Below are 27,793 nucleotides of genomic sequence, written 5' to 3' on the forward strand. Positions count from 1 at the left end.
GACTGGGGGGGGGGGGGTGTTTTCCTCGGGCTGCTGCAGCACAGCTTGAAAACTTTTTCCCCAGTGTTGGGCAGAGAGCCCCGCTGACTCGTCCCCTCGTCTCATTCAGTCTGCTGCTGCAGGAAGAGCTTCCCGTTGGCTTGTAAAGGCTTTATAACGGATTCCCCGTCCAGGGCGCGTGTTCCGCTCAGGAAAATGAACAGATTGCGCTCTGCTGCCTGGACCGTGAAGAAACTTCAGAGGAGGTAGCGGCCAGTTCGTGCTGAAGAACAGAGGAGCAGCTTGTTTACAGCTTTCAGGCAAGTCACGAAGGGTTTGAGTAAGCAGTCATGAAACGCTGTCGCCCATAGAGAGATATGTAGTGGAAAAAAATGAGTTTTAACACGGAGAAAATCGGAAACGGTCTTCTCGCGTTTTCTGCGGTTCACTAGACTCGTCTGAAACAAACGGCGCGGGACGACACGCAGTCTGACTAAAGCGTACCTGCCTCTTTCAAGCTGTACGTGTTACAGACTGCTCGTAGTTCATAAAGTGTTCCCCTGGTTTTACACGAGTAGCCCAAACCATTTTATTAAATATCTAACCATCATTTTCGGTCAGAAAGAAGAGCCGCCAGGGCTGGTTTTTGGATTGCACTTAAACGAATACAGACAGCTGGGCGTTAGCTTTGGAGGTAGTTTGAGTTTTTGTGTCAAATCCATTGATGGTGGATCTTCAGGGCTTCAAATTTTGCTCTAATTTCTTCTCTTTTTTTAAATATTGCTTGAGTGATGAGTGCAGAGTTGGAGAGAATAACCGCGTGCGGCTGTGCGGATTGCTCACCGTATCTGATGTGTCCACAGAGGAGTGCAGGTACTAGTGGAGTTACAGTTACTCTTCTCAGTTCCATGTAGTCAGAAAAACCTCTGAATTTCTAGCTACATTCCTGAGCAGTTTCAGGTCATAATACTTTTTATACTTTTGTTAGAAAAGGAATCTCCTTTTACTCCGTTACAGTTTAGTTTACTCACTTCTTTTATGTCTTTATTTTATGGTGTTGACACCATTTTGTGCTGCTCTTTCTGACTTTTGAACTTCAGCGTTTTATTTGACATAAAAAGATTAGCCCTACAAACTGTTCTGATAGATGCTGGATGTGCTCAGAAGGTCTGCTGTAGCTGTTACTTCTGTACTTCTTCTGAAGTTGTTTTTCAGAAAGATGCTTTAACTTGAGTATAAGTTTCAGTTACTGCGTGTGTTTTATGTCGACTTTTAAAAGCATTTTAGCTTTTCATTGCTGCTAGATCTTCAGTGTGGTGTGAAGATGGATTGACCTCATTATTACTTTCATATGTCTTTCATATTTAAACATCAAGTTCATTGAATCTTACTGATGTGAGAACTTTAATTTACTCAGCGTACACACTTTAATGAACATGTTCTTCAACTTAGATTATCCATGTCATTGTTTTTCAATATTCCTTATTCCATGCAATCTGCCAGCACTAATAATTAAAATAGTAGCAGAGCTCAGTCTGATTATGCTCTAAAAGTGAGACATAATTAAACCACCCATACATAAAGCTACAGATAGTCCTGTAAATCAACTTGTCTGTGTATTTTGTGTTGTTTATTGGGAGTCTATACTGACTGCAATATCCAGTCCAATCTATGATGTTTGTAAGGATTTGTTTGAGTATTGTGAACTGTACTGAAAAAATCATGAAAGTTTTGGAGAGTTTTATGAGTTATCCACAAAGAGATGATATCAGAGAAAATTAATACTAACCATATGGTCAAACCTAGCCTCCTTAATACTTTGTCCAATAGCGCTTTCTCCCTACTGAAAGCTGGTGCTTCAAAGCTAGCCTGCTATTCACAATCATGGCAAAAGAACAAAGGCAGCATTATATCCAGCTAAACGTGCCATCCAGATGTTAGCAAGTCTGCCAGTTCTGACCTGCTAACTTTGTGGGGGGGGGTCTGTTCGGGTCAATTCTTGAGTTTCTTAAAACATCCCAGCCAAGACGGGACTCCAGAAACTCTGAAAAAGGTTTACAAGAGTCAAGGCAGAGCTGTGCAGTTAAATACCACAGAAGGTACACTGGCCTTGCCTGTGGAGGAGACTCTGGTTTGAAATCTCTTTTGCGAGGTCTCTTAGTGGTCTAAAGTTCCAGAAGGCACAAAATCTAATGTGTTTAGCAATACAAAGTAATATTTTCACAAATAGAATCCATGAATAGTTATCTACGCATACTTTTGCATTTACATACTCTGAATCGTAACATTATTGTCCTGTGAACTGAATTATTAGGCTAATGGCAAATCAAGGGCCACAAAATTACAGCAATATCAAGATGTTGTTTGTCAGTGATGTTAGTAAGTGTATAAAGCTATGTTCAAAGTAGTAAGTCTGGCAGGATAAATATCCCAGCCAAGAGTATGTTTGTTTTGTTTATTTGGCCTTAACTCACATTTTGGGGGTTAGGGGGCTCCGAAAAGGGTCTTTTTATATTTATGTTTTAAGATTTCACAGTGCACTTCCCTTGTATGTCTCTAACTTCGTTAACTCTCACTGAAATCCAAGACCCTCAAGGTTATTGTTTTTACAGTGGTGTGTGAGGCGAACAGTTTTCCTTCCTCTCTGCTCTCAGATTTAAGGTTTGCTGGGGACATTGCACTCGCTTGCATTAGACACATGGAGGGGTCACTGCTGTACATTCTTATTCCCTCACTCTCGTAGTCTCTTTCTGATATTCTTAAACCAATCAAACGAATACTGTCAATGAGTCGCTTTTTAATTGACATCTGGCAATACAGCAGAATACTGTAGTGTTGAATTAATGAGTCCACTTGGTCACAAATGAACACTAAGAAAGTTAATTCAGGACTGGTGTGTAGCTGAGTACAATCGTCCTTGTGTGCAAATAAGGTGTGAATGTGTGCTTTTCTATCCCATGAGGCGATGACTAAGCTGCAAACGCTCTGTGGAGTAAAAGAGTCTAAAAACCTTGGAATCCTTTGAAAGGGGGGGTGGGGTGCATATATATGGCAACTATGAGAAAATGTCATCATTATCCACCCTTATTCAGAACCATGCACTATGTAGCCAACCTTTAACTCCATATGCTGATATTTAAAGTTTAATCTTGAATGCAATCATCCAAGCATCGCTTAGAGGTTTCTTGTCTCTCTTTCCTAGTTATAAAAGCATATCAGGAGCAAGATCATAAGTTCTGGGCTTGCTGGCCTTCAGATCGTGGAATGGGAGAGTGGGAAAGCTTATCGGAGTCATGGCTCATAGCATGCACAGTGGTGTGGAATGTGCAGCCTCAATGTTATCAGTTTCCATGGTCCTAGATCAAGGCCCATATCTCAAGATAGAACCTCTGCATCGTTGTAAGCCTGTGCACAGTCTCAACATTGGCTGACTGCCTGGAACATCAGAGCCACTCTTTTGCGAGTTCTGCTTAGTCGCACATTTTGGTTTCTCTTTTTCTCCATGTAAAGTAGTTTTACGTCTGTAAGGTGCAAAAAATTGTCATCTACTGTTTTGTGCTCTTTTTTCCAGTTGAGGGAAAACCTCTCGGTTTTAGAGAATGCATGTGCTGTTTTTGTGTGTGGATCCATTTCAGGAGAGGCCTGCAACCAATTACTTCAGAGTGCATAAATTGCTAGTAATTACATGTAGCATGGCAGCTACAGCAAGCGCAAGCAGAATTAAAGTTCAACTGGAAATAGTAGCAGCAGCACAATACTAACACCACAGTGGCTTAGTTACTATGTTAATAATGATACATTAACATTGCTGGAGATGGATGTGATATTTTGTGTCCTTTGTTTTTAATTTGGTCCTTTCCTGTTGTGGTTCAAGCTCTTTGCTTGCTGCAGGAGTTCCTTTGTCCTCTTGTCCTTTTGTGAACAAAGTTATGGTTATTTGGAGGGGACCAGGGGTAATGAGCGACCCACTGAAAGGAACGCTGTGTGTGTGCATGCCTCTGTGCATTTGTGAGTGTAACTGCTTTTTCTGTAACCAGGGGTGTGTGGCCAATTGGTTTTGGTCAAATATTTTGTTATTTTTGTTACTTTTTTATAATTCAGGTTTATACACTTTTTCATGTGTATGTATGGCAATGGCTCATGTCAAGGAGAGAAAAATGAAGACCGTTAAATAGGTGTATTTAATATGGGTGTAAGTTTCATTTGATTGTAAATGATTCAGTGCATTATAAAATCTGATTTCACAATGAGTATCGTTGCTGCCCCCCCAGAAAACTTAGATTTTTAAACTTTTTTGCAGCATCTAAAAAACAGCAGCTGTCCTTTACACTGTGTGAAAATGGCTCAAACACTTGTATATAAACTTTAAATGGCTATTTTTTTCCCCTTCTCCTGTAAAATTGCCATTTTGGAGATAGTTGTTTATTGTATTGGGCAGCCACAGTATACTAGATTAGAATGTTTTGGAATGATTTGAAATTAGTTTTATAAAATACCTTGAATAGACAAATGCTACTAGAGGACCTTTTTACATTAGTAGTGTAACATTTAAAAATAAAAACAAAAAGACAGTTATAATGTTACACACAGAGTAGCTTGAGAATATTATTCCAGGCAGAAATGAGCTTGTACCTTTCCATGTAATTGAATTATGTCATTTAAAATTAATTCAGTCAATCCCTCACAATGTAGCAATGTATTTTTATACACCTCGTATGCAGCCCATCGTAGCTTTAGAAAAGCCTTGAGAGTATACAGAAGATAATGTTTCAGATATTCTCTGAGAGGTAGTTCATTACAGACACTGTAGTGAGTGTCCCATTAGTTCCTGCTGCCTGAGGCCTGTTAATGCGCAGCAGGCCTTGTCACTTTCTACAGCTTGTCAGTGCTTTTCTCTCTCACCTTACTGAAGCCAGAGAAGAACTCTTTTAACCTTGAGTATGCTTAAAGCGGAATTGAACTGATTTTTAAAATTTTTTTTTTTTTATTTTAGCATAATTTTATCATTTTGATATCAACAAAATAGCCCTTCTAGAAAAACCCAGAGAGTCAGAATTGTTTACGGTGGTGTTGATAGGAGCCAGACACCTAATGTATTTAAGGCCTTTAAAGGCTACCTCAAAAAGTTATTATATGAATTGGTCACAAATGATGCCTGAGACATTGTTTTACAGTATTTTTAAAGGTCTTGGTCTAAAATTTATTGCATAGAAAGATGCACAGTGGGTCGTAAGACAAAATACCCAAAGAAAACATAATTTTTATGATTTTTTTTAAAAACTTGTTTTTTACCATTCAGCATTCCATGTAAAAATCTAGATGTTTCTGTACATTTTTGATAGTGAATAAAATGGCTGTATTTGTGCTATAGACATTGTGACCCTTGGTTCCTATCCCCACCGCTGTAAGAAATCTGAAGTGGTAGGTTTGTCTCCATTGAACCACTTAACATTAAATCACAATTTATTTATGTAGAAATGTTGAAAAATTAATAGAATTCCAATTGAAGAGAGCAAGCAGAATTCTGTCTCTATTCAAACTACAGTAGGTTTCTTCAGGAGTCCAGTTTCTGTGCCTTTATCACTCTGTTTGATAAGAACATATATTTAGCCTTTTATTTGAAAAATTCAGCATTAAATGGGTAAAAATGTGAGACAGAGAGTCATAGAAGGAGAATAGTCATGTAATGTTTGTTGTTCTTTTCTTTCTTCTTAGGGTCACAGTAATATAATCAAGCGTGGCCGGATTGGAGATGGTGTGGTTTTTTTTTTTTTTTTTTTTTTTTTTCTTAACCTAATTTAGCCACAGGATGTTGGACAAAATTGTGTAGTCACCCGTTAATTGAGCTTTCTGACATCAGTGAGATGTCCTCATGGCCACCTGAGCGCTAGCAGTTAAATTCAAATATGAACTTTAATAATGAATCTTTTGTTAGCTCTGTGGCGTCTCATCCTGAACCACACAGGGGTTCATACAATTCAAAATGCTACATCCACTTCACCTCTCTAGGATTTATTCAGGCATCAGCCCAGCATGCACCAGGTGTAAGCAAACACTAACCACTTTAGTCCATATGTTTTAGATTTACCCCTCACTGGAAGAGTTTTGAATGCATATTTTTAAATCACACAATGAAATGCAAGGTCTTTGTATTACGTCAAACCCACAAATGTCCATTTTTGGCATCTGACCAGATGATGGTTTATAATCTAATTTCATGTATACTGCTATCACCTTTACTGTTCTAATTCAGCTCAAAGCACAAAAAATATACTACAAAATTGTCCTCCTTTTCTTCTGGCATGTGTAGTTTATTAAATATATTTAAAAAAACAACAACATTGCAGTCATGAATCATGGGCTGGTTGTATTGGTGTGTGTTTTTGTGTGTGTGTGTTGAGATGAAGGAGATTTTTAAGGTTGTGCTGGACTTGAGATGCTTTTCTGTTCCCAATGAGTGAAGGTCAAACTAAAGGCCCAGAGGTTTGGATCAGCACAATGCTAATGCCATACAATCCTTTTAGTGCATGACACTCTGAACAACTGGCAGCGTGCTGCAGGGACATCTAGGATAAAGATTAGACCATTTTTAACCCATTCTAGTCACCCAAATCTTTTCTATAAATACTTCCCTAAAATTCTCTCAACTCACTCAAACCGCATCCACCTCTTCATTAAGATCAACTTGTCTGTACAGTTCAGGTCACAGTATCACTCACTGTAACTGTAAAAATGAACACTTCACAATGTAGCTGAATGCTGCAGGCATTTTAGGCAATAGGGTGTTTTCCAGCTCTAGTGACACTGATGATTTTTACAGTGAATTATTCAGATTTTGTTCAAAATATCATGAGGTATGAAATGGGGAGCCTTGCATTGTGAATCATTGTGAGGTTCAGTGTATTGTTACACACCTAATAGAGAGAGTGACGCTACTAGATTGTACTTCCTGATTGTCTTATTTCTTTCTGTTCCTTTTTGTAACACATTCAGATAGGGCACTCTAATATTTTTCTCTCGATTTAATATTTTGGCATGGGGACATAGAAGAGCCTCTCGGTTGATTGCCTGATGTACAGTGGTCCTTCTTGGCTGCGTCTTCCATTTGCTTGTATAGTGCCAAGTTATATGGTACTTGGAGAAGAGCAGTCATGAAGTGATTCCACAGCAGCCAAGACCGAGACCATATGGCACTGGACAGTAGCATTGGCATTCATGTCAGCCTTCACTCTGACATGGGTATTCACAAAACTGGAAATGAACAACATGGAAGGGATTTCTGCCCGTGGGAGGGAAAAGTCCTTAAAAGCTTTTTGTAGAGGCTTGCAATGGATAAGCAATGAGAAAATATTGGAAAGGAAGACCAAGTTGTGCATTTTTCATATATACCATTAAATACAGCATGTCATACTTTTTTTTTTTTTTTTTTTTTTTTTTTTTTTTTTTTTTTACAAGATTATGTTCAATTACTACTCTAGTATCAGTTTCTTAAAAGCCATTTGTAGAATTACTTCTAGAAGAGAAAAGCCCTTGTGTTGAAATCGCTCTAAAGGCTGTGGTTGAGGCTGAGAGGCTGCTTTCAGTATTGGAGAGAGCCTTGATGATCATCAGCAAAAGAGGAAAAAAACAGCCTTTGGTTCTTTGGCAGTAATACACGCTGCAACGAATACAGTGCTACATGGAGAATTGAGGGTAGCTTCCATCCAATCCTGTTGAAATGCTTTGTTTGTGTGTGTGTGTGTGTGTGTGTGTGTGTGTGTGTGTGTGTGTGTGTGTGTGTGTGTGTTATTATTCCAGTAATTACAGTGCTGTGAAAATAATTAAATTAGGCATCAGAATTTGTATTTTTAACTATTTAATTTTTTTTTATATCGCTCTTGGTGCAATACCAAAATAAAAGACCTCTAGCAGAATGTCCAATAGGTACGGATGCCCCAGTATGGGAATTGTGGGCCAATGAGGATATCCAGTGTTATTCGTGTACATATCTGGTGATGCCAATACATAACCCTTTCTAAAATGTCAAAATTGGGACTACATTTGTTTTGATTAACATTACAGATTGATATAACATTTTATTTCTCAGGGGCAGTCGTGGGCTGGAGGTTGGGGAACCAGCCCTGTGACCGGAAGGTCGCCGGTTCGATCCCCTGAGCCGACAGTATGTGACTGAAGTGCCCTTGAGCAAGGGACCTAACCCCCAGTTGCTCCCCGGGTGCTGCGGATAGGGCTGCCCGCCACTCCAGGCAAATGTGCTCACTGCCCCCTAGTGTGTGTGCGTTCACTAGTGTGTATGTGGTGTTTCACTGCATGGATGGGTCAAATGCGGAGGTGAGATTTCCCCATTGTGGGACTAATAAAGGTTACTTATTAATCTTAATCTTAATAAATGCAGTAAAATTAATTGGCCCAGTCATAGTTAATACATTAATTATTACTGATTGCAGTTATTTGAGATGATCAGTTATTTTGTACACCAACAAAATGTGTGAATTTTCATCAGTTGGGTTAAGGCAATTAAAGGTACATAAAAGAAAGCTGAAAGTGCATTTATTGACATGTCAGTGGTCCTACAAAAATAACAAAACAATCAGCTTCTGACTAGTGCACTAACACAGAGTGCAGCTGCACTGTTGCAATATTTATTTGAGGGTGTCTCTTGTCAGTTGGAGCTAGTAAGTATTGACAGCTAGGAAGTAAAATAGATAAAGATAATAAAATAGATGTCCTGCGATGGACTGGTGACCTGTCCAGGGTATATCCTGCCTTCCGCCCAATGACTGCTGGGATAGGCTCAAGCACCCCCCGTGACCCTGAGGGAGAAGCAGCTTAGAAAATGGATGGATGGATAATAAAATGGATATTAAAAATAGATAAGAAAATCTAAATATTTTATCACCGTAACCCAGCATCGCTTAATATTCTTCCCTTCTGGAGTATGATAATCATCAAATATCCGTTTGAAATATTTTTAAAATCTAAATGTCTGTTGATACCAATATGATTTTGATATCATCATGCCTCCCTTCCAAATAAACTCTTTGTTTTAGTCACAAAAGCTTTTTTAGACAGAGCGGCTCTCCGTAGCATAGCCTGCATTTTTTTTTCTTGTGTTTTCATTTTTTCCTTTGCGGTCCGCTTATAAAACGTATGTGGTTTGATGTACCAAAAATGGTCATGATTCATTTTTAACAAGACCATTTTCCAACCTCTCTTTATCCCTCAAAATTAAATAGGCTGTTTTAGTTAATGTACCTTTTAAGACTGACGTAAGATAAATGAGCTTTGTTCTAGTTGGCTGCCCTGTATTGTGCCTCATTCAAAAGGTAGTCTGAGCTGAAACGCTCCTTTAGAACTTCAGTGTGAGTGGGTGGGGGTGACAGTGCTGTAGGCTGAATAAGTGGATATATGTTATTGTTATTTCACTGTTTCTGTGTTTGACAAGAGAATTCAAAACAGGATGCTTTTGCAGCATACTTTTCATATATGAACAGTATTGAGTGGATGGTGAATGGTACAGTTTAAAACTTGAGTGTTGATGTATTACTTTAGACCCTTTATTGCAAAAAATGAGAGAAATTCAGCTTTCATCATGACATGACATGATATGGGTTCTTTAAAGGAGACAGTAATTGAGTGAGATGCCTAAATAGAAGGAGGATCCACACCAGTGATATGCTATTTCTGTAGAGTTTGAATAGTGAGTATCACTCCACAGACTGGTGGTGTGGCATTTAAGTAGAGTTCTTTTGCTTGTTAATCCTGCAGCTTTTGTTCTAAGGGATTTTTTTTTTTGTCCCAAAAAACTGATGTTCAGCCTTGCCTTTCTGTGTGATGTTATTAGAGCAGGTATTATATTTCTCGGAGTGGAGCATATGGCTCGTTCTGTAGGCTTTAACTGACATAGAACTAAATCGTCCTTGTCCCATTTAGGGAGCCAACTATTTAAAGCTTCATGCTCTGTCAAAATAATGCCCGAATGATAATGTGTTTGTATTGACATCAATCAGAGAGAAATGAGTCATAAAGAAGGTTACATTTTTCAGAACGTTACTCTTTGGTCTTTTCTCACCTGAAAATGGATTGGAAAGGTTGGTGATTGTGATACTTATGCATAAGGTTTACATTTAGTTTTAAAACAAAGACTTTACACTTGGCAAAAGATATATTAGAATCACACTGTGCTTCTGGTTTGAGCTCAACATGGCCATCATTTACTGTTCTTTGTTTGAGGAATGTACTTAGAAATGTGGTAACCTCCATATGCCCTGAATGAAAGTTGTCTTTAGTAATATATCATTTGCTTATTGCTTGCATTGCAGCAACAGTATTTTGCAATTAAGCATTTTGTAAAGATATCCAAAAATAGCTTGGTAGGCATATGGTTCTCATCAGACTGAGCCAGGCTCATTAAATGTAAGCTATAGGCTACATCCAGGGGGAGCATATGTAATCTGTGTGATGTATAACTCTTTGTTTAAAATCTTAGAGCAGAAAGTCTCTTTCAGACTTTATGGCCTTGCTTTTTCTTTGTGCTTTTACATTTTATGCCCAAAATCAGAAAGCTGGCTCACGCACGTCATGCAGTCTGTCGTCCTTCTAAAAATGCTCATGGAAGTGGGAGGCAGAGTGTCTGGTCCAGCTGGTCCCACTATTCCCTGCAGGACGTCCTCACTGTGGCCAACTGTTTTCACCTATCCTACTCTCCCCTCCCCACCAACACGAACACAAAACAGAGCCAGCCCTGATTCATATCTAAAGTCTGTGCTGTGCTAAGACAGCATATTCAAGCTTTTGTCTCAGTATGTTCTGAATTGTGTTATGTAAAGGTGGCTAGAAAAAAAGCTTGTTCACTTTCCAAAAATCCCTCCGTTTGTTTTTTTTTTTTTTTTTTTTTTTAAACCTGAAAGAGGGCATATTTTGGGGAAGGAAACCTGTTCATCTGAAAGTGCACAGAGGTCTCCTGCTAGCCATTTCCTTTTACAGAGCTTTCCTGATTGGAAGAGTGACTGACTCACAACATCACACTTCTATTGTGTGTGGCCAGATGGAGTTTTGCTCTTTTTTTTTCTCACATTAATGGTCTTTTGTTTTAGCAACAAAGCAGCTCAGAAACATTGATAGACATAATCTCCTTTGGACTTCTTTGATTACTCACAGAATATGAGCACTTTGACACCATGGTGGATTTAGCAGCGAGTGGAGAAGCTTGAACGTAAGCCAAATGACTAAAATCTCTCTACATTATGCTTCATAAGGAGGTGTTTTTGGTACAGTGAAATGAGCAGTGTGGTTTGAGAGACTAAAGGAGGAAAAAAAAAACCAACATATTTGCAGGCCATAATCAGTGCTGCCTGTAACAGCACCGAAACCAACACTGTACTAGATGGAAGTTTACAAACGGGGCATGACGAGGATGCATATTGCCATGTATTTACTGTTTGTGTTTGTTTGTTTGTTTGTTTTTTGTTTTTGTTTTTGCGTTATCTAATGCAGAAGTACTGCAGACCTAGCCAGCCAGTTATATTGCTCAATTATAATAAGAACCCATTGTTACAATTCTTGGCTCAGCGGCTGCTGTGTCGATATTACTATAGGAGTTAACACTTTTCAAAAGTTAAAAATATTTATTTGTTACACTGCCATGGATTACACTATTAAAAGGTTCCTAAACATTTTTAGACTTGGATGTATGGCTTTAGGAAAAACCTTTCATTGATGTAGCATTAAATTGTATGGAAGTTATTTAAACATTCAAGACTGGTGTTAAAACAGGGTTATTTCCACCATTTATCCTACTCCTGTCTTTTCATAATGTAATGTCTCAATGTTGTTACATTTATTTGTTGCGTAGGAAATGTGAGCATACAAAGCCAAAAATCAGATTTTTATTAGATCAAGAAAGCATGTGTATAGGAATATACTTGACATTTCACTGGCCTTTTATCGTTACTCTGCTTAACCAAATCAGTAATACGTGCTTACCAGTCCAAAATCGTGTTGTGAATGTGTGTTCACCCTTGCTCTGAAACGCTCACAGTGCATCCAACAAAAAAGTAGCAAAGTGCATCTTTTATATAGTGATATCAAACCTAGTAGCACACAAAGCTTTCATATACTGATCCATTTTATTATTGGCAATGTGCACATGTGCACGGTCCAGCTTCATTAGATGCAGTCTCTGAATTTTTTGCTGGTGCTGCATTAGGCTTGATAGGGTTAAACATGGGTCTTTAACCAGTTGTACCAGCTTACTGCAATTGTTGTTCTTCAGTTTAGCACTGGAGCTACGAAGCTAACGCACATTAAAAGCTAATAGTCACCCTGATGTTTTTGCAAATGTGTCCTCAACTTTTAAACCCACTCAAACCGCATACAACTCATCCAGATCAACCTGACTTGTCTATGTGGTTTAAGACACCCTATGATTTACTGTGAATGTGAGCTAACAGAGAATAGCAGGCACCTATTTTAGACCAGCAGTGTTTTGCCAAACCCTGCCTCCCCTTCATGTTCACACATCACTGAGACATGTGGACGGTAGATTTGTATTTTTTCAATTTAAAAACATACATGGGGAGTTTGAAAATTCAAGGTTAACAGTTATTTATAAAAAGAAGAGAAGGGTCAGAATTCAATGCACCACCTGTTTTACCAAAAAAGTGGCTGTGTGCAGAGTTCAGCTGCACAGTGCAGATTTGTTCATGTTTATTGCTCACAATAAGTCATACTGTGAACATAAACAACACTGACAAGTCTGTGTGACCTTAATAAGGCTTAAGACTTTTCAGGGTACTTTTATAGAACCAACTAAATGTGTTTTTGTTTTTTTTTTGTTTTTTGTTTTTTAATGGCACGGCTCAAAAAAACCTTTTTTAACACCTTTTATTTTTAAGATTGCATGATTTTATTGTGCCATGCAATGCTATATTATCCACCCATCCATCCATAACTGCTTATGCAAGCCTAAGCAAAGAGGCCCAGGCCACCCTCTCCCCGCCACTTCCTCCAGCTCTTCCGGAGGGATACAGAGGCGTTCCCAAGACAGTCGAGAGATATAATCCCTCCGTGTCCTCTGACATGTCTGGGACATCTCCTTAGGGAGGCGTCCAGAGGCCATCCTTACCAGATGCCCGAACCACCTCAACGGGCTTCTCTCAACGTGGAGGAGCAGTGACTCTACTGCGAGCCTCTCCCAAATCGCCGATCTTCTCACCCTATTTCTAAGGGAGAGCCCAACGACCCTGCGGAGAAAGCTCATTTCAGCCGCTTGAATCCGCAATCTCGTTCATTCGGTCGCTACCCAAAGCTCGTGACCATAGGTGAGAGTCAGAACGTAGATTGACTGGTAAATTGACAGCTTTGCCTTCTGGCTCAGCTCTCTCTTCACCATGACGGACCGGTATAGGGTCTGCATTACTGCAGACGCCGCACCAATCCGCCTGTCAACCTCTCGCTTCATCTTTCCTTCACTCATGAACAAAACCCCAAAATATTTAAACTCCTCCACTTGGGGCAAGAATTCACTCTTGACCTGGACAGAGCATTCCACCCTTTTCCGACTGAGGACCATGGTCTCAGATTTAGAGGTGCCACTTCATACTTGGCTGCAAACTGTTCCAGAGAGAGCTGGAGGTCCCGGCCTGATGACCCCAACAAGACCACATCATCCGCAAAGAGCAGACGGAAAATCCTGAGGCCACCATACTGGACACCCTCTGCCACTTGGCTGTTCCAAGAAATTCTGTCCATAAAAGTTATGAACAGAATCAGTGACAACAGACAGCCCTGGCGGAGTCCAACCCTGACTGGAAACCAATCCAACTTGCTGCCAGCTATATGAACCAAGCTCCTGCTTAGTTTGTACAGGCACTGAATGGCCTGTAACAACAAGCCCATCATCCCATACTCCTGGAGTACTCCCCACAGGATCCCCTGAGGGACACGGTCGATTGCCTTCTCCAAATCCACAAAACACGTGGACTGGTTGGGCGAAGTGCCACGCACCCTCCAGGACCCTGGTGAGGATAAAAGGCTGGTCCAGTGTTCCATGACCTGGGTGAAACCTGTATTGTTCCTCTTGTAGCTGAGATTCAACTATCGGTCAGACTCTGTTCTCCAGTACCCCATATAGACCTTACCAGCTAGGCTGAGAAGTGTGATCCCCTGATAGTTGGAACACACCCCTTTCTTAAAAAGCGGGACCACCACCCCAGTCTGCCATTCCAGGGGGACTGCCCCAGATGTCCAGGCAATGTTGCAGAGGCTTGTCAGCCAAGAGAGCCCTACAACATCCAGAGCCCTCAGGAATTCAGGGCAGATCTCATCCACCCCGGTGCTCTGCCGCCAAGGAGTTTTCCAACCACCTTGGCTACCTCAGCCAGAGTGATGGACAGACCCTCGCTCGGATCTGCAAGCTCTGCCTCCTCTGGGGAAGGATCGTTGGTGGGATTGAAAAAATCCTTGAAGTATTCCTTCCACCGTCCAATGACGTCCCCAGTCAAAGTCAGCAGCCCCCCAGCCCCACTGTATACAGTGTTGGTCGGGAACCGCTTTTCTCTCCTGAGGCGCCTGACGGTTTGCCAGAACCTTCTCGGTGCCTGTCAATAGTCTTTCTCCATGGCCTCACCAAACTCCTCCCACACCTGAGTTTTTGCCTCAGCAACCGCTGAAGCCGCGACCCGCTTGGCCCTTCGGTACCCATCTTTTGCCTCCAGAGTCCCACAAGCCAACCAGGCCTGATGGGACGCTTTCTTCAGCTTGACAGCTTCCTTTACCCGAGGTGTCCACCAATGGGTTCGGGGATTGCCGCCACCACAGACATCTACGACCTTGCAGCCACAGCTCCGATCCGCTGCATTGACAATGGAGACACGGATCAGGGCCCACTTGGACTCGATGTCACTGGCCTCCCTCGGTATGCGGTCGAAGCTTTCCCAACAAACCCTCACAACTGATTTGGATCTGCCAGATCTGTCCGGTATTTTCACCCGTCATTTGATTCAACTCGCCACTAGGTGGTGATCGGTCGACGGCTCCGCTTCTCTCTTCACCCGGGTGTCCAAAACACTTGGTTGCAAATTCGATAACACAACTACGAAGTCGATCAATGAACTGCGGCCTAAGGTGTCCTGATGCCATGTGCACTTATGCACACCTTTGTGTTCGAACATGGTGTTTGTTATGGACAGACTGTGGCGAGCACAGAACTCCAGTAACAAAACACCACTCGAGTTCAGATCGGGGAGGCCGTTCCTCCCAATCACACCCTTCCAGGTCTTACTGTCATTGCCCACATGAGCGTTGAAGTCACCCAGCAAGACAATGGAGTCCCCACAGGGGGCACTTTTCCAGTACTCCCTCCAGGGTCTCCAAGAAGGCCGGGTACTCCAAACTGCTGTTCAGTGCATAAGCACAGACAACAGTCAGAGCCCGTTCCCTGACCTGAAGGCGCAGGGAAACAACCCTTTCGTCCCCCGGAGAAAACCCCAACATACAGGCGCTGAGCCGGTGAGCTATGAGTAAGCCCACTCCTGCCCAACGCCTCTCACCCTGGACAACTCCAGAATGGAATAAAGTCCAACCCTCTCGAGAGAGTCTGTTCCAGAGCCCCTGCCATGTGTTGAGGTGAGCCCAACTATATCTAGTTGGTATCTCTCAGCCTAATAAGCTAGCTTGGGCTCTTTCCCTGCCAGAGCAGTCACGTTCCAGTTTCACTTTTCCACATTGCACCGGACCCCCATAAGCGCCTCTCCCATGGGTGGTGGGTCCATGGGAGAATGGTTTAATGTAGCGCTTTCGGGCTGAGCCCGGCTGGGACCCACTGCTATATTATATTGGAATAAATTTGACGTGTTACCATGCCACAAAATACTGTTAGCATGCTGTGTAATACTGTGTTATAACATAACATAACATAACATAACATAACATATTACTCATACATCTGAAAAACTATCTGTGGTGTTTAATGCAAGCAGTTTTTCGTGTGTGTCTGAGTGTATGGACAGAAAAGTCTTTCTAAGCTGGACCTTATCTGTCTCTGTCTTCATTCAGATTGACCGTGAGGAGGCATACAGCTGCAGCCTGGAGGAATGAGGGAACAGAGCTAAAGCCAGGATGGAGCTGAAGGTGTGGGTGGATGGAGTCCAGCGTGTGGTCTGCGGCGTCACAGAGGCCACCACCTGTCAGGAAGTGGTCATCGCACTGGCTCAGGCTATAGGTAGGCAATATGCCACAGGAAAAGAAGTGCTCCTACCATGCTCTCTGTCTTAGCAAACCATATAAAACAGTTGGATTGTGGAACTGGTAACCAGATCCAGTGGAATTGCTAATACAGATGCTGTAGTGTCTGAGTATGCTTAAATGGTCTGGTGTCTGACTGATCAAACAAACGGTTCCATTATTTATTGAAAAACAGGGTGAAAATTTGTGTCTGCTGGCAGTCCAACTCTCACAGCTTTCCAGAGTCACTGAGAGTAAAGTAGGCTCTCAAAGGTAGTACCTACACTGACAGGGAGAGAAAGAAGACATTGAGAAAGAACTGTTTTCAGACTGATTGCATAACCAGAGAGACCCAGAACAATTTGCTTCTGATTGAAACCCGTCTTGTTGACGTCACTGTTTGAGCCTATTTCTAGCAGCACTCTGATGCGGGTGTAATCTGTAGGCCCCCCTTCGCTTTAGTGAGAAAAGTACTGAGGCTCGAAAAGTGCCTGGTGAGATGGAAACTCTGAGTCATCGTCCAACCCTAAAAAAAAAAAAAAAAGACTGAGCAAGAACTCCGGGGTCTTTCTTCACTGTTATGGCTTCTTTCCTTACATTATTATTATATAGCCATTTTATCACTATTTAAATGTGTATTTATTATATTTTTAATGGGGAATTCCACAGATTTTTCAAAATGCTTGCATGATTGAATGGTTAAGCTGTAAATAAAATAATTGAGAGTGGTTTGATGTAAAATCCGCCATCCTAGAAAAACTGATGGAGTTAGTTATTCTCCATGGTGGTGATAGGAACCAGACGTCTGAAGCTCTAAAAGTTGAATTACAGAAAGGTATTGTATTAAGTCATTATGCATGCACTGATGCTTGAGACATTTCATGTAACTTATAGATATGCTTTTGTGCTCTTTATATATATATATGTGTGTGTGTGTGTGTGTGTGTGTGTGTGTGTATACATGTATATGTATATAATATGTATGTGTGTGTGTGTGTGTGTGTATGTGTGTTTATATTATATATAAAAAATATAATATAATATAATATAGTGTGTGTGTGTGTGTGTGTGTGTGTGTGTGTATTCAAAGCAGTGAGTTATATGCAGAGTGCCAGAATAAGGACAAAAGTAAACTAAAATGTAGGATACTCTATTACCTTAGGCCATGACTTGCATTTTCATTTGAAACTCCTGTTTGGGTATGTGTGGTCATCTAAACAGTAATAAAAATAAGATGTAAGATCACACACAAATGCCCCACTACTGCTATAATTGTTCTTCCTTTAGAAGAGCTTAGTAACACTGAGCAAAACACTCAGGCTTGTAATCTTTGATTTTATTTACTCATGCATTAGAAGCTGGTTGTTTAGTGATTGGGGAAAAACACATACAAGAGAACATTCTATGTTTAAAAACCCTGTTCACACACATGTTAGTTGTAAGATCCTACGTTAGGGGGAAACCTCACACTGCATGAGGTCCAGGACCTCCCCGTCCAGTGAACATTCAGTGAACAGATTCATTGCTACTCCACACTTGAGGACTTGCTTGTTTTAAAAATAAAAAAATATAAATAAAGTTTTAGGTTTACCTCTATTTTACCATTACTGATATCATATATAAAAACTACTATTATCATTATTATTATTATTATTATTATTATTATTATTTATTTTTATATAGCGCTTTGTCAAGGACCCAAAAACGCTTGCAATTCAAAGTACATAGATAACACACTTAACACAGACAAGAGCACAATAATACAAACAAAAAGACAAGGCAGTAAAAGAAGGCAGAAGACGTATATAATTTCTCTGACTATTATGAATAGTAAATGAAATGACTGCATTTATGTTGTAGACATCACAACTTCTGCTTCCCATCACTATCCCAGTTCTCTACAATGCACCATTTCACTATTAAATGACTCTGAGTGACTTTGCTTACATCTAAAAGGCTTAATTATACATGAATGTTGCAAAATCAATGGAATTCCACTTTAAATATCTGTTCAGTTTTGAGAACCACCATCTTTTTTGTCTTTTGGCAAGTCAATACATAGACGTCTGTAATTATCACTGTTTGTTATGTACAACCCTGTTTCTAAAAAAAGTTGGGATGCTGTGCAAAATGCTAATAAAAATAGAATACAGGTATGTGCAGTTCTTTTAACTATATCTATAAACTTTGATATATCAAGTTTTGGAGCGTGTTTTTAAATGTTTAACAACATTTATGTTTATGTTCTGCATTGATGCTGTGTATTTCAAAGTTTAAAAGGGGTTTATATATATTAGTTTGGTATCAGAGCTTTAACCATTTCTCTATTCAGTGATTATATTAAATATCAGGTCACACAATTACAACATGCTATTTGTCAGCAATAACTGCAGATTCATAGTATGAAACCTAAGGCAATATGTTGGAAAATGTGTTTTTATTTTTTATTTATTTATGTTTTTTAATGTTGCTGCTCTTCTAGGCCGCACTGGACGCTACACGCTGATCGAGAAATGGAGGGATTCTGAGCGACACTTGGCTCCTCATGAGAGCCCAGTGGCCTCCTTGAACACTTGGGGTCAGTATGCTGGTGATGTTCAGTTCATCCTACACCGAACAGGTCCCTCTCTTATGGAGCACCCCCCATCTGAGGCACTGGTCCCCCGGGGTCCTGAGCGTGGCCTGCACCGTCAGAGCCTCCCCATAATGGCCAAGCTTCGAGCTCCAGGAGACCGCTCGCTCCTCCGTCGGCGTGAACCGCGTCGCAAGTCTCTCACCTTTACTGGTGGTCCACGGGGGCTCAGAGACATCCTGAGTGGTGCCCGGCTTGGGGACAGCGAAGTTAAACGCCGTGTGCTCCTGGTTAACAGTGGCCACCGAGGCCCATCACTGTCTCCCCGGCTACCTGGGAATCGTCTGGAGGACCTGAGCCGTCTGGTCAGGCTACAGAGGGAGACTCTGGCCGTATTGGACCACAGGATGGAGGCTTATGAGGCTGAGCTGCAGGCATGGAGCAACAAGAGAGGATCAAATGACGAGGACTTGTGGGCTGCAGTAATGGATGAGTTAGCTTGTCTAGAGCAGCAGATGCGTAAGAACCAAGTGGAGGTAGAGGAGGAGGAGTTCTGGGCAAGCGAGCTGCAGATTGAACGGGAGAGTGAGCGACAGCTAGAGGAGCGACTGCAGGAGTTGCGCAACCGGCTGCATGTCTGCGAGGCAGAGTTAGACCAACGGCTGGCCTGCCTACAGGGCGTGGAGGCCGGTCTTGAGGCCCAGCGGCTCCAGAAGGAGATGCGGGCGACGCAGCAGTCAAGCGAGGGGGAGGTGAAGGCAAGACTGCAGAGAGTAAAGGCAGAACTCAAAGCCCAGGCTCAGCATACGGCACAGCTGGAGAGCAGCTGTAGAGCAGTGGAAAGATCGCTGAGCCAGTCGAGTAAGAGGCTACAGGTAGGTAAGAGGTCATAGAAAATATGGCATACCGTAGAGATGAATGTACACCTCACGTTTTTCTGTTCCCTGTGTATCACCTGATGCCTAGTGCTGATCTGATACTTTACTTTAGAAACTACTGCGCTTTAAAATGAGCTATTTTTTTAATTGAGGCACTTCTGTTAACATGGACATATAAAAAAATACCATGTTCATTTTGCATAAGGAAGAACAGACCCTAACCTCTAACCCTAGACTGCACACAGCTACGTTTGACACATGACCTGCTTTGCTTCCATTTTATGTTGTGCTATGCAATTTGTTTTACTTTTCAGTTTCTTACAGAATCTGATCAGATTAGTTTTATCCCAGTATCCAATCCAGACGTTTGTGCCCAATACTTATTAAGAGCATTACTTTGAAGCAGTGTGTGTGTGGGGGGGGGGGTGTTCAGACAACACCTTTTCACCTTTTGAAACGCTCTCAGGAACACTTCTTTTCACTGGCGTTTATTTAGCAGTGAGCACAGTGAGGGGAAAAGCATTCCTCTAGCCTGCACAGCATGCTTCATGATTTTAAACTGCGCATTTAAATTGCACATCCATCGGTTTTTGAGCTAAGCTCTATGAAATAGCACTACATGTCATTAAAGCTGACCAATCCATATCAAGGATGTGTTCTCTCTAGTCACCACTGAAGGAAAAGCTAGTTTTGGCTGGTGTGGAACACTCTGAGGTTTATTTGGCACAAAGATTAACACGTTAAACAGTGAAATTTTTTTTTTTTCCATAAGTTGTTGAGTCAGTTTCAAAATGTTTATCACTCACCTCAGTGTTACCTGTTCTCTCAAATCACTGTTTTGTGTTTACCTACTTGTCAAACAAATACTTTGACTCTACACATGTGGTTTGATAAACGGTAACTTTAATCCTTAAGAACCACATCCTGCTTCTTTTTAAGCATGAGACATGGCACAATTTGTTTTTAAAAAGCCATTGTCTGAATGCCCCTTTACGAAGTCCAGGCCCTGGGGTACACTCTTCTTGCTTTTTTAACATGCCAACACACTTGATTCAACTCAAATAATTAACCTATTACTAATTAACTGATTAACCTAATTAACAGAAATTATCAAGCAACTAATAGAAATTCTTCATTAACAACTGTAAAACTAACTGAGTGTGAGGAAGAGAAGTCTGGATTATAAAGGGTTAACAAATTGAGCTGAATGTTTTAGAGAAAGGGTCGTACTAAACTGTTCAGAGCGGTACTTCAGGTCTAGGATCCAGACTCACTGCTTTTAATGTATCTTAATGTGCAATGCTGGGGTTGAAAATATAAAATGAGGTTAAAATATAATTAAAAGATTATAAAGAAGCTTCTTGTGTCTCTTGAAGCTTCCATGCTTCCATGCTTAAAAATCATCCAGATTTGTATTTTTATATCTGACACATATTCCACACATACTTGGAATACAGGAAGGGGTGTCTCAAAAGACTGTGTCTCAAAAACTTACATGAGAAAAGGTAATGTGTGCTTTGTCAAAAACAATGCCAGACTCAGCAATGCCCTTGGCAGGTCTAAATAAGTACACCTTTAATAGTAAAACTGCACCCAAATAAGTACACTGTACTAAATAAATAATGTGGAAACTGTAGTTGAATGCAGATGAAGCCATTAATGCATCACAAAGCAGATGTGTGTTTTCCCCTCAGGAGAGTCAGTATGAGCTGGAGCAGCTGACGAAAGAGCTGAGGCAAGTGAACCTGCAGCAGTTCATCCAGCAGACTGGCACTAAAGTGACCGTGCTGCCTGTGGAGCCCAGCGACGTGGAGGCCAGTCCCACACCTGAGGACACAGGTACTCTTCTTGTCCCTGCACAGTTAGAATCATGTGCCTGCTGCCATCTTCAGACTTTTGGAAACAATGTCAGATTGAAGGCTCAGACCCAAACATTTACTTTCTGATATTTATTTATTTGTTTATTTAATTTTTTTGCAATAGCAACAGTAACAAAAAGCAGACTCACTTGACACTATGGCAAATATTTTTTTGTATTGATGCTTCAGGTCATATTATATTATCTCCAAACATAATAAAAATATGAAATGGCTAGGGTTGTTTTACAAACCACTATTAGCATTTTTAAACCATAATCCCATTGATTTTTCAAATATTCTGCATAATTAAATAGTTCAGATGTGGACACTCCTTTAGTGTGGTTTGATATGAAATACTGCATTGTAGAGAAACTTATCAAAGCAGAATTGTTTACAGTGGTGGTGATAGGAACCATGCCAGAGTCTTTGTTTTATGATAGTTTTTGAAAAAGAAAAAATCATGGCAGAGTGATACCTACAGGGTGTTTTGAATTAAAGCAGTCCCCAGAAAATTAGAATAAATAAAAACAAACTTTTGTAGGTCATTGATCACTGACTATTTTCGATGGTAAATAAAATGGTCGTATTTGTATTGATACCTGGTTCCTATCACCACCACTGTAAAGAAATCTGAGAGAGTTTCTCTACAGTGAACCATTTCTTACTAAACCACTCTGAATGAATTTAATTACATTTTAACAATTTTGAAAAATTGCTGGAACTCCCTCTTTTAATATCCTTAAACCCTTTGTAGGTCATTAAGAATTCAAACTATAACATGAAAATCTGCTAGTCAACCATAACAATGGAGTGTCAAAGAAGTATACAGTCATAGGAGCAGTTAATGAAAGAAATCACTCTCCGCCTCCACCCACCTGACACTCCCGTGAGCCATTCAGACCCACTTCTCCAAGCTGTGTGTTCCTCCCTTATCCCTTTGGTGCAGGTTACCAAGGCAACAGCTGCCAGGAGACATCCTGACCACAGTCACTAACCATAGCTTTCTCACATCACATCACATGCTGCCACATTTTTACACTGTAGAGACCAAATCACAATCAAATTGCAGCTGAACCTACATGAATGAGCATTACCAAGGCACAAGGACTGCATGTTCTGCTGCTTATGTACAAATTGGCTGGCAGTGCTGATTTACTGATTTACAATTTAAATACATTTTTTTGGATATTGCTGACTAAGAGTTTGTCAGAGTGGCTGAGAAATTATTTTTATTATTTTATGATCCTATCTAGGATCTTACAGTAATCAGCATTGACATTTGTTTTAAAGCTGCCAGCTGCATTGTTATTACCACCCTTCTGCTATTGTTTACATGATTCATTACTATCACCTAGTGGTTTGAGTGGTATGACGCAGAATAAACAGAAACTGAAAATAGTTTATCACAGGGTATTTGTACGCTTTTGTATGTACTTGGCCTGCTTAGTCATTCATAGATCAGCACTATTTAAGCTCATTTTGAGATTAAATGAATGCTATGGAGATCCCATAGCAGAAATTAAACTGAAATTGACTAATGTAACTTCTGTTCAGATTTTGTAGCCCTGACTGGTTCTCTAAAGCGGCCAAGCCCATCTCACACAGTGGGAGTTAATCTGCGTGTGCTGCACAGCCCTATCACCTCCTCTCTGAACCCTGAGGGCATCTATGTCTGAGGAACACCACCTCTACAAATCCAAAGGAACACCAGAACAGGTCCACATGTCATACCTTCCCACTTTGTTTTAAGGAACAGAGCACAGTGTTCAACAGTTTTACTGTCTTTGCACCTTCAGTATTTTGAAAGGCACTCACTGGAAGTGAATAGTTGGTTAAGGCTTGTAGTTACTAGTACAGATCGAACAACACATATTAAGACTGTGGTAATACATTTTCTCTCTGTGGTAAACTGTAAATATACCTCAACATAAGAACTGTCTGCTATATCTGCAACATCATTTGCAGATCCTTTCTGTCAGGCACATAACCAACAAGCTGAATATGCTTATTTTCATGTGCAAGAAGTTATGTTGACTATGAGGAAATGGGTATTGCAGGTGTGTTAGAAGGATAACAGATATGGGATGAAATGTGAATACATTTTTGTAAAGTTCTTACATTGTTGGCCACAAAGAGATCTGTACACATGGTCCATGTGTCACATGCACGTTTCTGAATTTTCTTGTGGCGTTGTGTTTATGCTGGGGTTAGTATGTTGCCACAGTTGGTATTGCTTTCATTGAGTAAAACATTTTTTTTTCCCCGCAAAATTGAGCCAAAGAAGCCTGCTATTATGTATATAATTTTGGTAGCCATATCTAACTGCTTGGTTGCAGTTATATAGCAATAACCCTCTGACTATATGATGTGCAAAATTTGCATTATGTTTACCCTTTTAACCCTTACTAATATGCATTTAATGCAGCAAGACTGCCATGCTTATGCATAAAAATAAGCTTTGCATTGATGGTGAACGAAGTATTAGCAAACTGCAGTATTATATTACGCTTGAGAAAAATCACACATTGGGTTCTGCCAGATAATCAATCTATATACAGCTGTATAGCTGCATATAACTAGTGCAACTAGTGCCTTAAAGCTCTCACGAAGCAGTAACGTGCTCCATAAGGAGCGTGTTCATGTGTGAATTATGGTAGACAGTAATTGTATTGTTTTGTGTAAATTCTCTTTGGCTGTGTTTTGAAATTGCCCACTCATTGATTATTCCCTATATCCAAATCACTGCTCTTAACATTTAAGGAGGGGAACAAGTACAGTCATATGCAGAAGTTTGAACATTCCCAGTCAGTTTATATGTTTTGTTGATTTTTGTAAAGATGGTGAACACGTCCTTTATGGGGAACGTCATAAAACATAATGAAAAATGAAATATAAACTTTAAATGTGCTATAACTGGCACACAGACCACATATGTATTTTATTTATTTATTTATTTTTACCATATGTTAAATTCAGAAAATAAACAGTAACTGTGCATTAAAATGAGCATAGGTGTGTTCTTTATAGAACATGTGTGACTCCTTATCACTTAGAAAAATAAACAAAATGTGATTTGACCAGGGGTGCTCAAACTTTAACATACAACTGTGTGTGGAACAGTAAGAGGATTTTAGGCTTCAGAATTGTATCTCTGTAATTTCGCAGCCAGTCGCACACCAGCCATTAACACTTTGCAAAAACTACAATCTTAATTATATACTGTATGTCAAACTTTAAACTTCATCATATGCCGTAAATGTTCTGAGCTACATTTTTCCACTATGAATTCTCCAATAAGGTGGTGCAAAAAGTAGGACTAGTAAATCAGATGGGGAACGATTTCAGACACAGCCACTGTCATCTTGTGTTGTTTACTGCATTTTTGTATAGTTCATTGAATATACTGTCAATTTTTCAATGATTCCTTAAGCTTTTCACTTTAAAGCATCTTTCAAGAATTGGTAAAGCCTTTCACATGTAAACGATATTGTTTATAAAGCTATTGTTTTATTGCACTGTATTTCAACATTAAAATCAAATTAGTCTAGCCACACGTAATATTTCCTGATTCCAAGAGTTGTTTTCACACCAGATATTCATTCTGTAACACCAGAACCTAAAAAAGCACCAGAAGGTTACACTGAAAAGGTAAATCCATCACCTGGGAGTCTTAACTGCTCATATCCATAAGAGGTAACACACCCTTCATATTATGCAGTCCATCATCCCACAGTATATGGGGTTGTATTGTGGTTAGGATGGGGTTGCGAGGGGCTCCAGCCAGGCAGAAGGCTTCATCTACATCCAGGCCCCAGCCTCGGAGGGTCTTCAGCGCTGTGGCACAGACATCTCTGGATCCCAACACTGTGATGAGGATGGTCTGGAGAGGGCTGTCTTTACACCCAAACCTTTTCCTCATCTCACCAATCAGCGCTGCAAATTCTTGAATGCAACCCTGGATGACATAATGGGACAGTTTAGATTAATTAAGCCAAAGACAATATATTGCAGATGTCAGAATCTCTCTAATATACTATTTGAATTCATAAATCCTGCATTTAGAAAGTGCACATTTAATGATTAGCTGTATACCTTTGCTGCTTTGAAGTTCTGTATCTGGACAGCACTGAAGCCAAAATCTTTAAGACCGTCTATGACATCTTCTGAAAGGCCAATGAGATCTCCTGAGAAGAGCACCTTCAGCTGCTCCTGGACCTGCTGGTCTGCCTGCTGGCACAACAAAGCAGCAGGAACACCTACAGATGCCAAAGTGAAGCAAAAATAAAAGTGTGATAGTGAATTTCATTAAGTACCAAAAGCATAACAATGTTATTTCTCTTATTGATGTTTATTTGGTTTCTGAATGAAATAAAAAAACCTATTAAGACAAAATGAGATGCCATCTGGAAAGGTTTTCTACATATTGAGTGTATTTTTGGCAAAGTACCTGCTTTTAGGGCACCATAAACATCATCTCTATCTGTTGACAGGAACAACTTTGCATTGTTTGCTTGCAGTGTCCTTACAAATTCCCCTCTGGAGCAGAAGTAAAATTTGCCAATCTTTAAACCTGGTCAAAGATTAATCAAATATGTTAAGATGGATCTTAATTCGGTAGCAGAGAAAACCTTAATAGCGGTTTTCAGTCATATAACTTGGTCATCTAACCTACCGTAATGTTTTGCACTATCAAATATCTTTGATTTGATTTGCTCTTCACAGTCTTTTCCAAGCAGGATCACCTCAAACCGCAACATCTCGTTTGCATTATGCTTCACAAGTCTTTGATTGACTGCTTGCACAGCCTATTGAATGGAGAGGGAGTTTAAATTAGAGAAAGAAAATAAAGTCAAAATGTTACAGGAAACATTCACTTGATAATTACCTGTTTCATTAATGTAAACTTTTCATACAGACGCATGTGTGATCCCACACTATTCATTGTCACACTGATTTTGTCAAATGTGATTACAATTCACCTTATACCATGTGTGATCACACACTATTCACATTGTGTCACGTGTTTACTTATGAATATACATTTTTCAGATACTTATATTTCTCTATATGGTATATCCAGCTCATTCATCGATACCTACATTGATGAAGGAGAAGGCTGCACCTTTTGCCAGTGGACTGGAATCTGTTTGGCAGGCACTCAGGTCAAAAATGTCATGGCAGGACACCGCAGTCACTAATGCAGAGCCACTCTGCAGACATAAAGACACACCAGGCTGCTGCACATTCATACACCAGCAGATGAGCACAAGTAGAGGGGAACTCCACTGATTTCTCGAAATGTGTGCATTATTTCATGGTTATAAACAAAGTTATTCACTGTGGTGTCATGTGAAGTGGTCCATTCTAGAGAATCTGAGTCAGAATTGTTAACAGTGGTTAACACATCTGTTAACACATCTGAACACTTCAATGGCTCTAAAAGCTACCTCACAGAATGATACTAGATTATATGCTAACAAATATGCTGCCTGATGTCAGACATTATTTTACTAGTTTTGTTTTCAACTTAAAATTTAAATGCCAGTGAAAAGGTACATGAAGGGTAGACACAATGGTCCCCAAACGAAACTTATTTTTTAAGATTGATCGATTTTATCAATATCACATACAAAAACGTGGAAGACACGTGTAGGTTCACTGGTGGTTTTGGATAGTAATTTAAATGTCTATGTTTGTGTTGTAAACAGCATGAGTCCAGGTTTCCATGACCACCACTGTAAAGAAAAAACAGTAAGTATCTCTGCAGTTGATAATTTCACACAACCCACTCTGAATGACTTTGTTTACATCTCAGTGACTGAATTATACAGAATGTCTGAAAATTCGATGGAATTCCCCTTTAAAAGAAGCTGTAGTACAAATTGACCCTCAAATAAAAGGTGTAGTTTCACCTGCTGGGTCTCCGCGCTCTCCTGCACGTCTGGATCCATATCCACTGAGACTAGGACTGGGAATGGGACTGGGACTAGGACTGGGAATGGGACTGGGACTGGTCTCAGTAATGAGCTCTGCAAAGTCCAGCAGCAGCAGAAACAAAAGCAAAAGCTCGTCTGAGGCTGCCGACAGAAAACGCCAGGTTCCCCACTAAATACAGCGCCTACCTCGACCCTGTGGCGGTGAAGAACCAGATTTGTAATGTTTAATTTTTTGTCAGTTCAGTTTTCGTTACAAGGCATTTATAAACACTGTCCTTTCAAAACCTTCCGCGACTTCTCCTCTCTACATTTTCCCACACGGCGCGACAGTACGGCCGCCTACAG

General features: G+C 40.4%; 2 protein-coding genes across 4 annotated transcripts; one reads left to right on the top strand and one right to left on the bottom strand.

Moving 5' to 3' along the window:
• On the top strand, positions 1 to 25,059 carry LOC108428816 (ras association domain-containing protein 8). Of its 3 annotated transcripts, none has more exons than XM_017700121.2 (5): positions 1 to 299; positions 16,036 to 16,201; positions 18,686 to 19,650; positions 21,348 to 21,492; positions 23,067 to 25,059. In XM_017700121.2, the coding sequence occupies exons 2-5, from the start codon at positions 16,099 to 16,101 to the stop codon at positions 23,186 to 23,188; spliced, it is 1,335 nt and encodes a 444-aa protein (XP_017555610.1). In that variant the 5' UTR covers positions 1 to 299; positions 16,036 to 16,098; the 3' UTR covers positions 23,189 to 25,059. The 3 variants fall into 3 exon arrangements, with proteins under 3 accessions (XP_017555610.1, XP_017555611.1, XP_017555612.1); XM_017700122.2 differs by lacking the exon at positions 1 to 299 and adding an exon at positions 318 to 852; XM_017700123.2 differs by lacking the exon at positions 1 to 299 and adding an exon at positions 11,055 to 11,194.
• Positions 24,982 to 27,763, bottom strand: LOC108428818 (cytosolic 5'-nucleotidase 1A). Its single transcript, XM_017700124.2, has 6 exons — positions 27,425 to 27,763; positions 26,612 to 26,722; positions 26,185 to 26,317; positions 25,960 to 26,082; positions 25,605 to 25,768; positions 24,982 to 25,467 (listed from the first exon to the last, which is right to left on the bottom strand). The coding sequence occupies exons 1-6, from the start codon at positions 27,461 to 27,463 to the stop codon at positions 25,183 to 25,185; spliced, it is 855 nt and encodes a 284-aa protein (XP_017555613.1). The 5' UTR covers positions 27,464 to 27,763; the 3' UTR covers positions 24,982 to 25,182.
• Between the last annotated feature and the right edge of the window lie 30 nt (positions 27,764 to 27,793).

Source organism: Pygocentrus nattereri, chromosome 11, assembly GCF_015220715.1.
Source record: "Pygocentrus nattereri isolate fPygNat1 chromosome 11, fPygNat1.pri, whole genome shotgun sequence".
In the NCBI taxonomy this organism is placed as follows: Eukaryota; Metazoa; Chordata; class Actinopteri; order Characiformes; family Serrasalmidae; genus Pygocentrus; species Pygocentrus nattereri.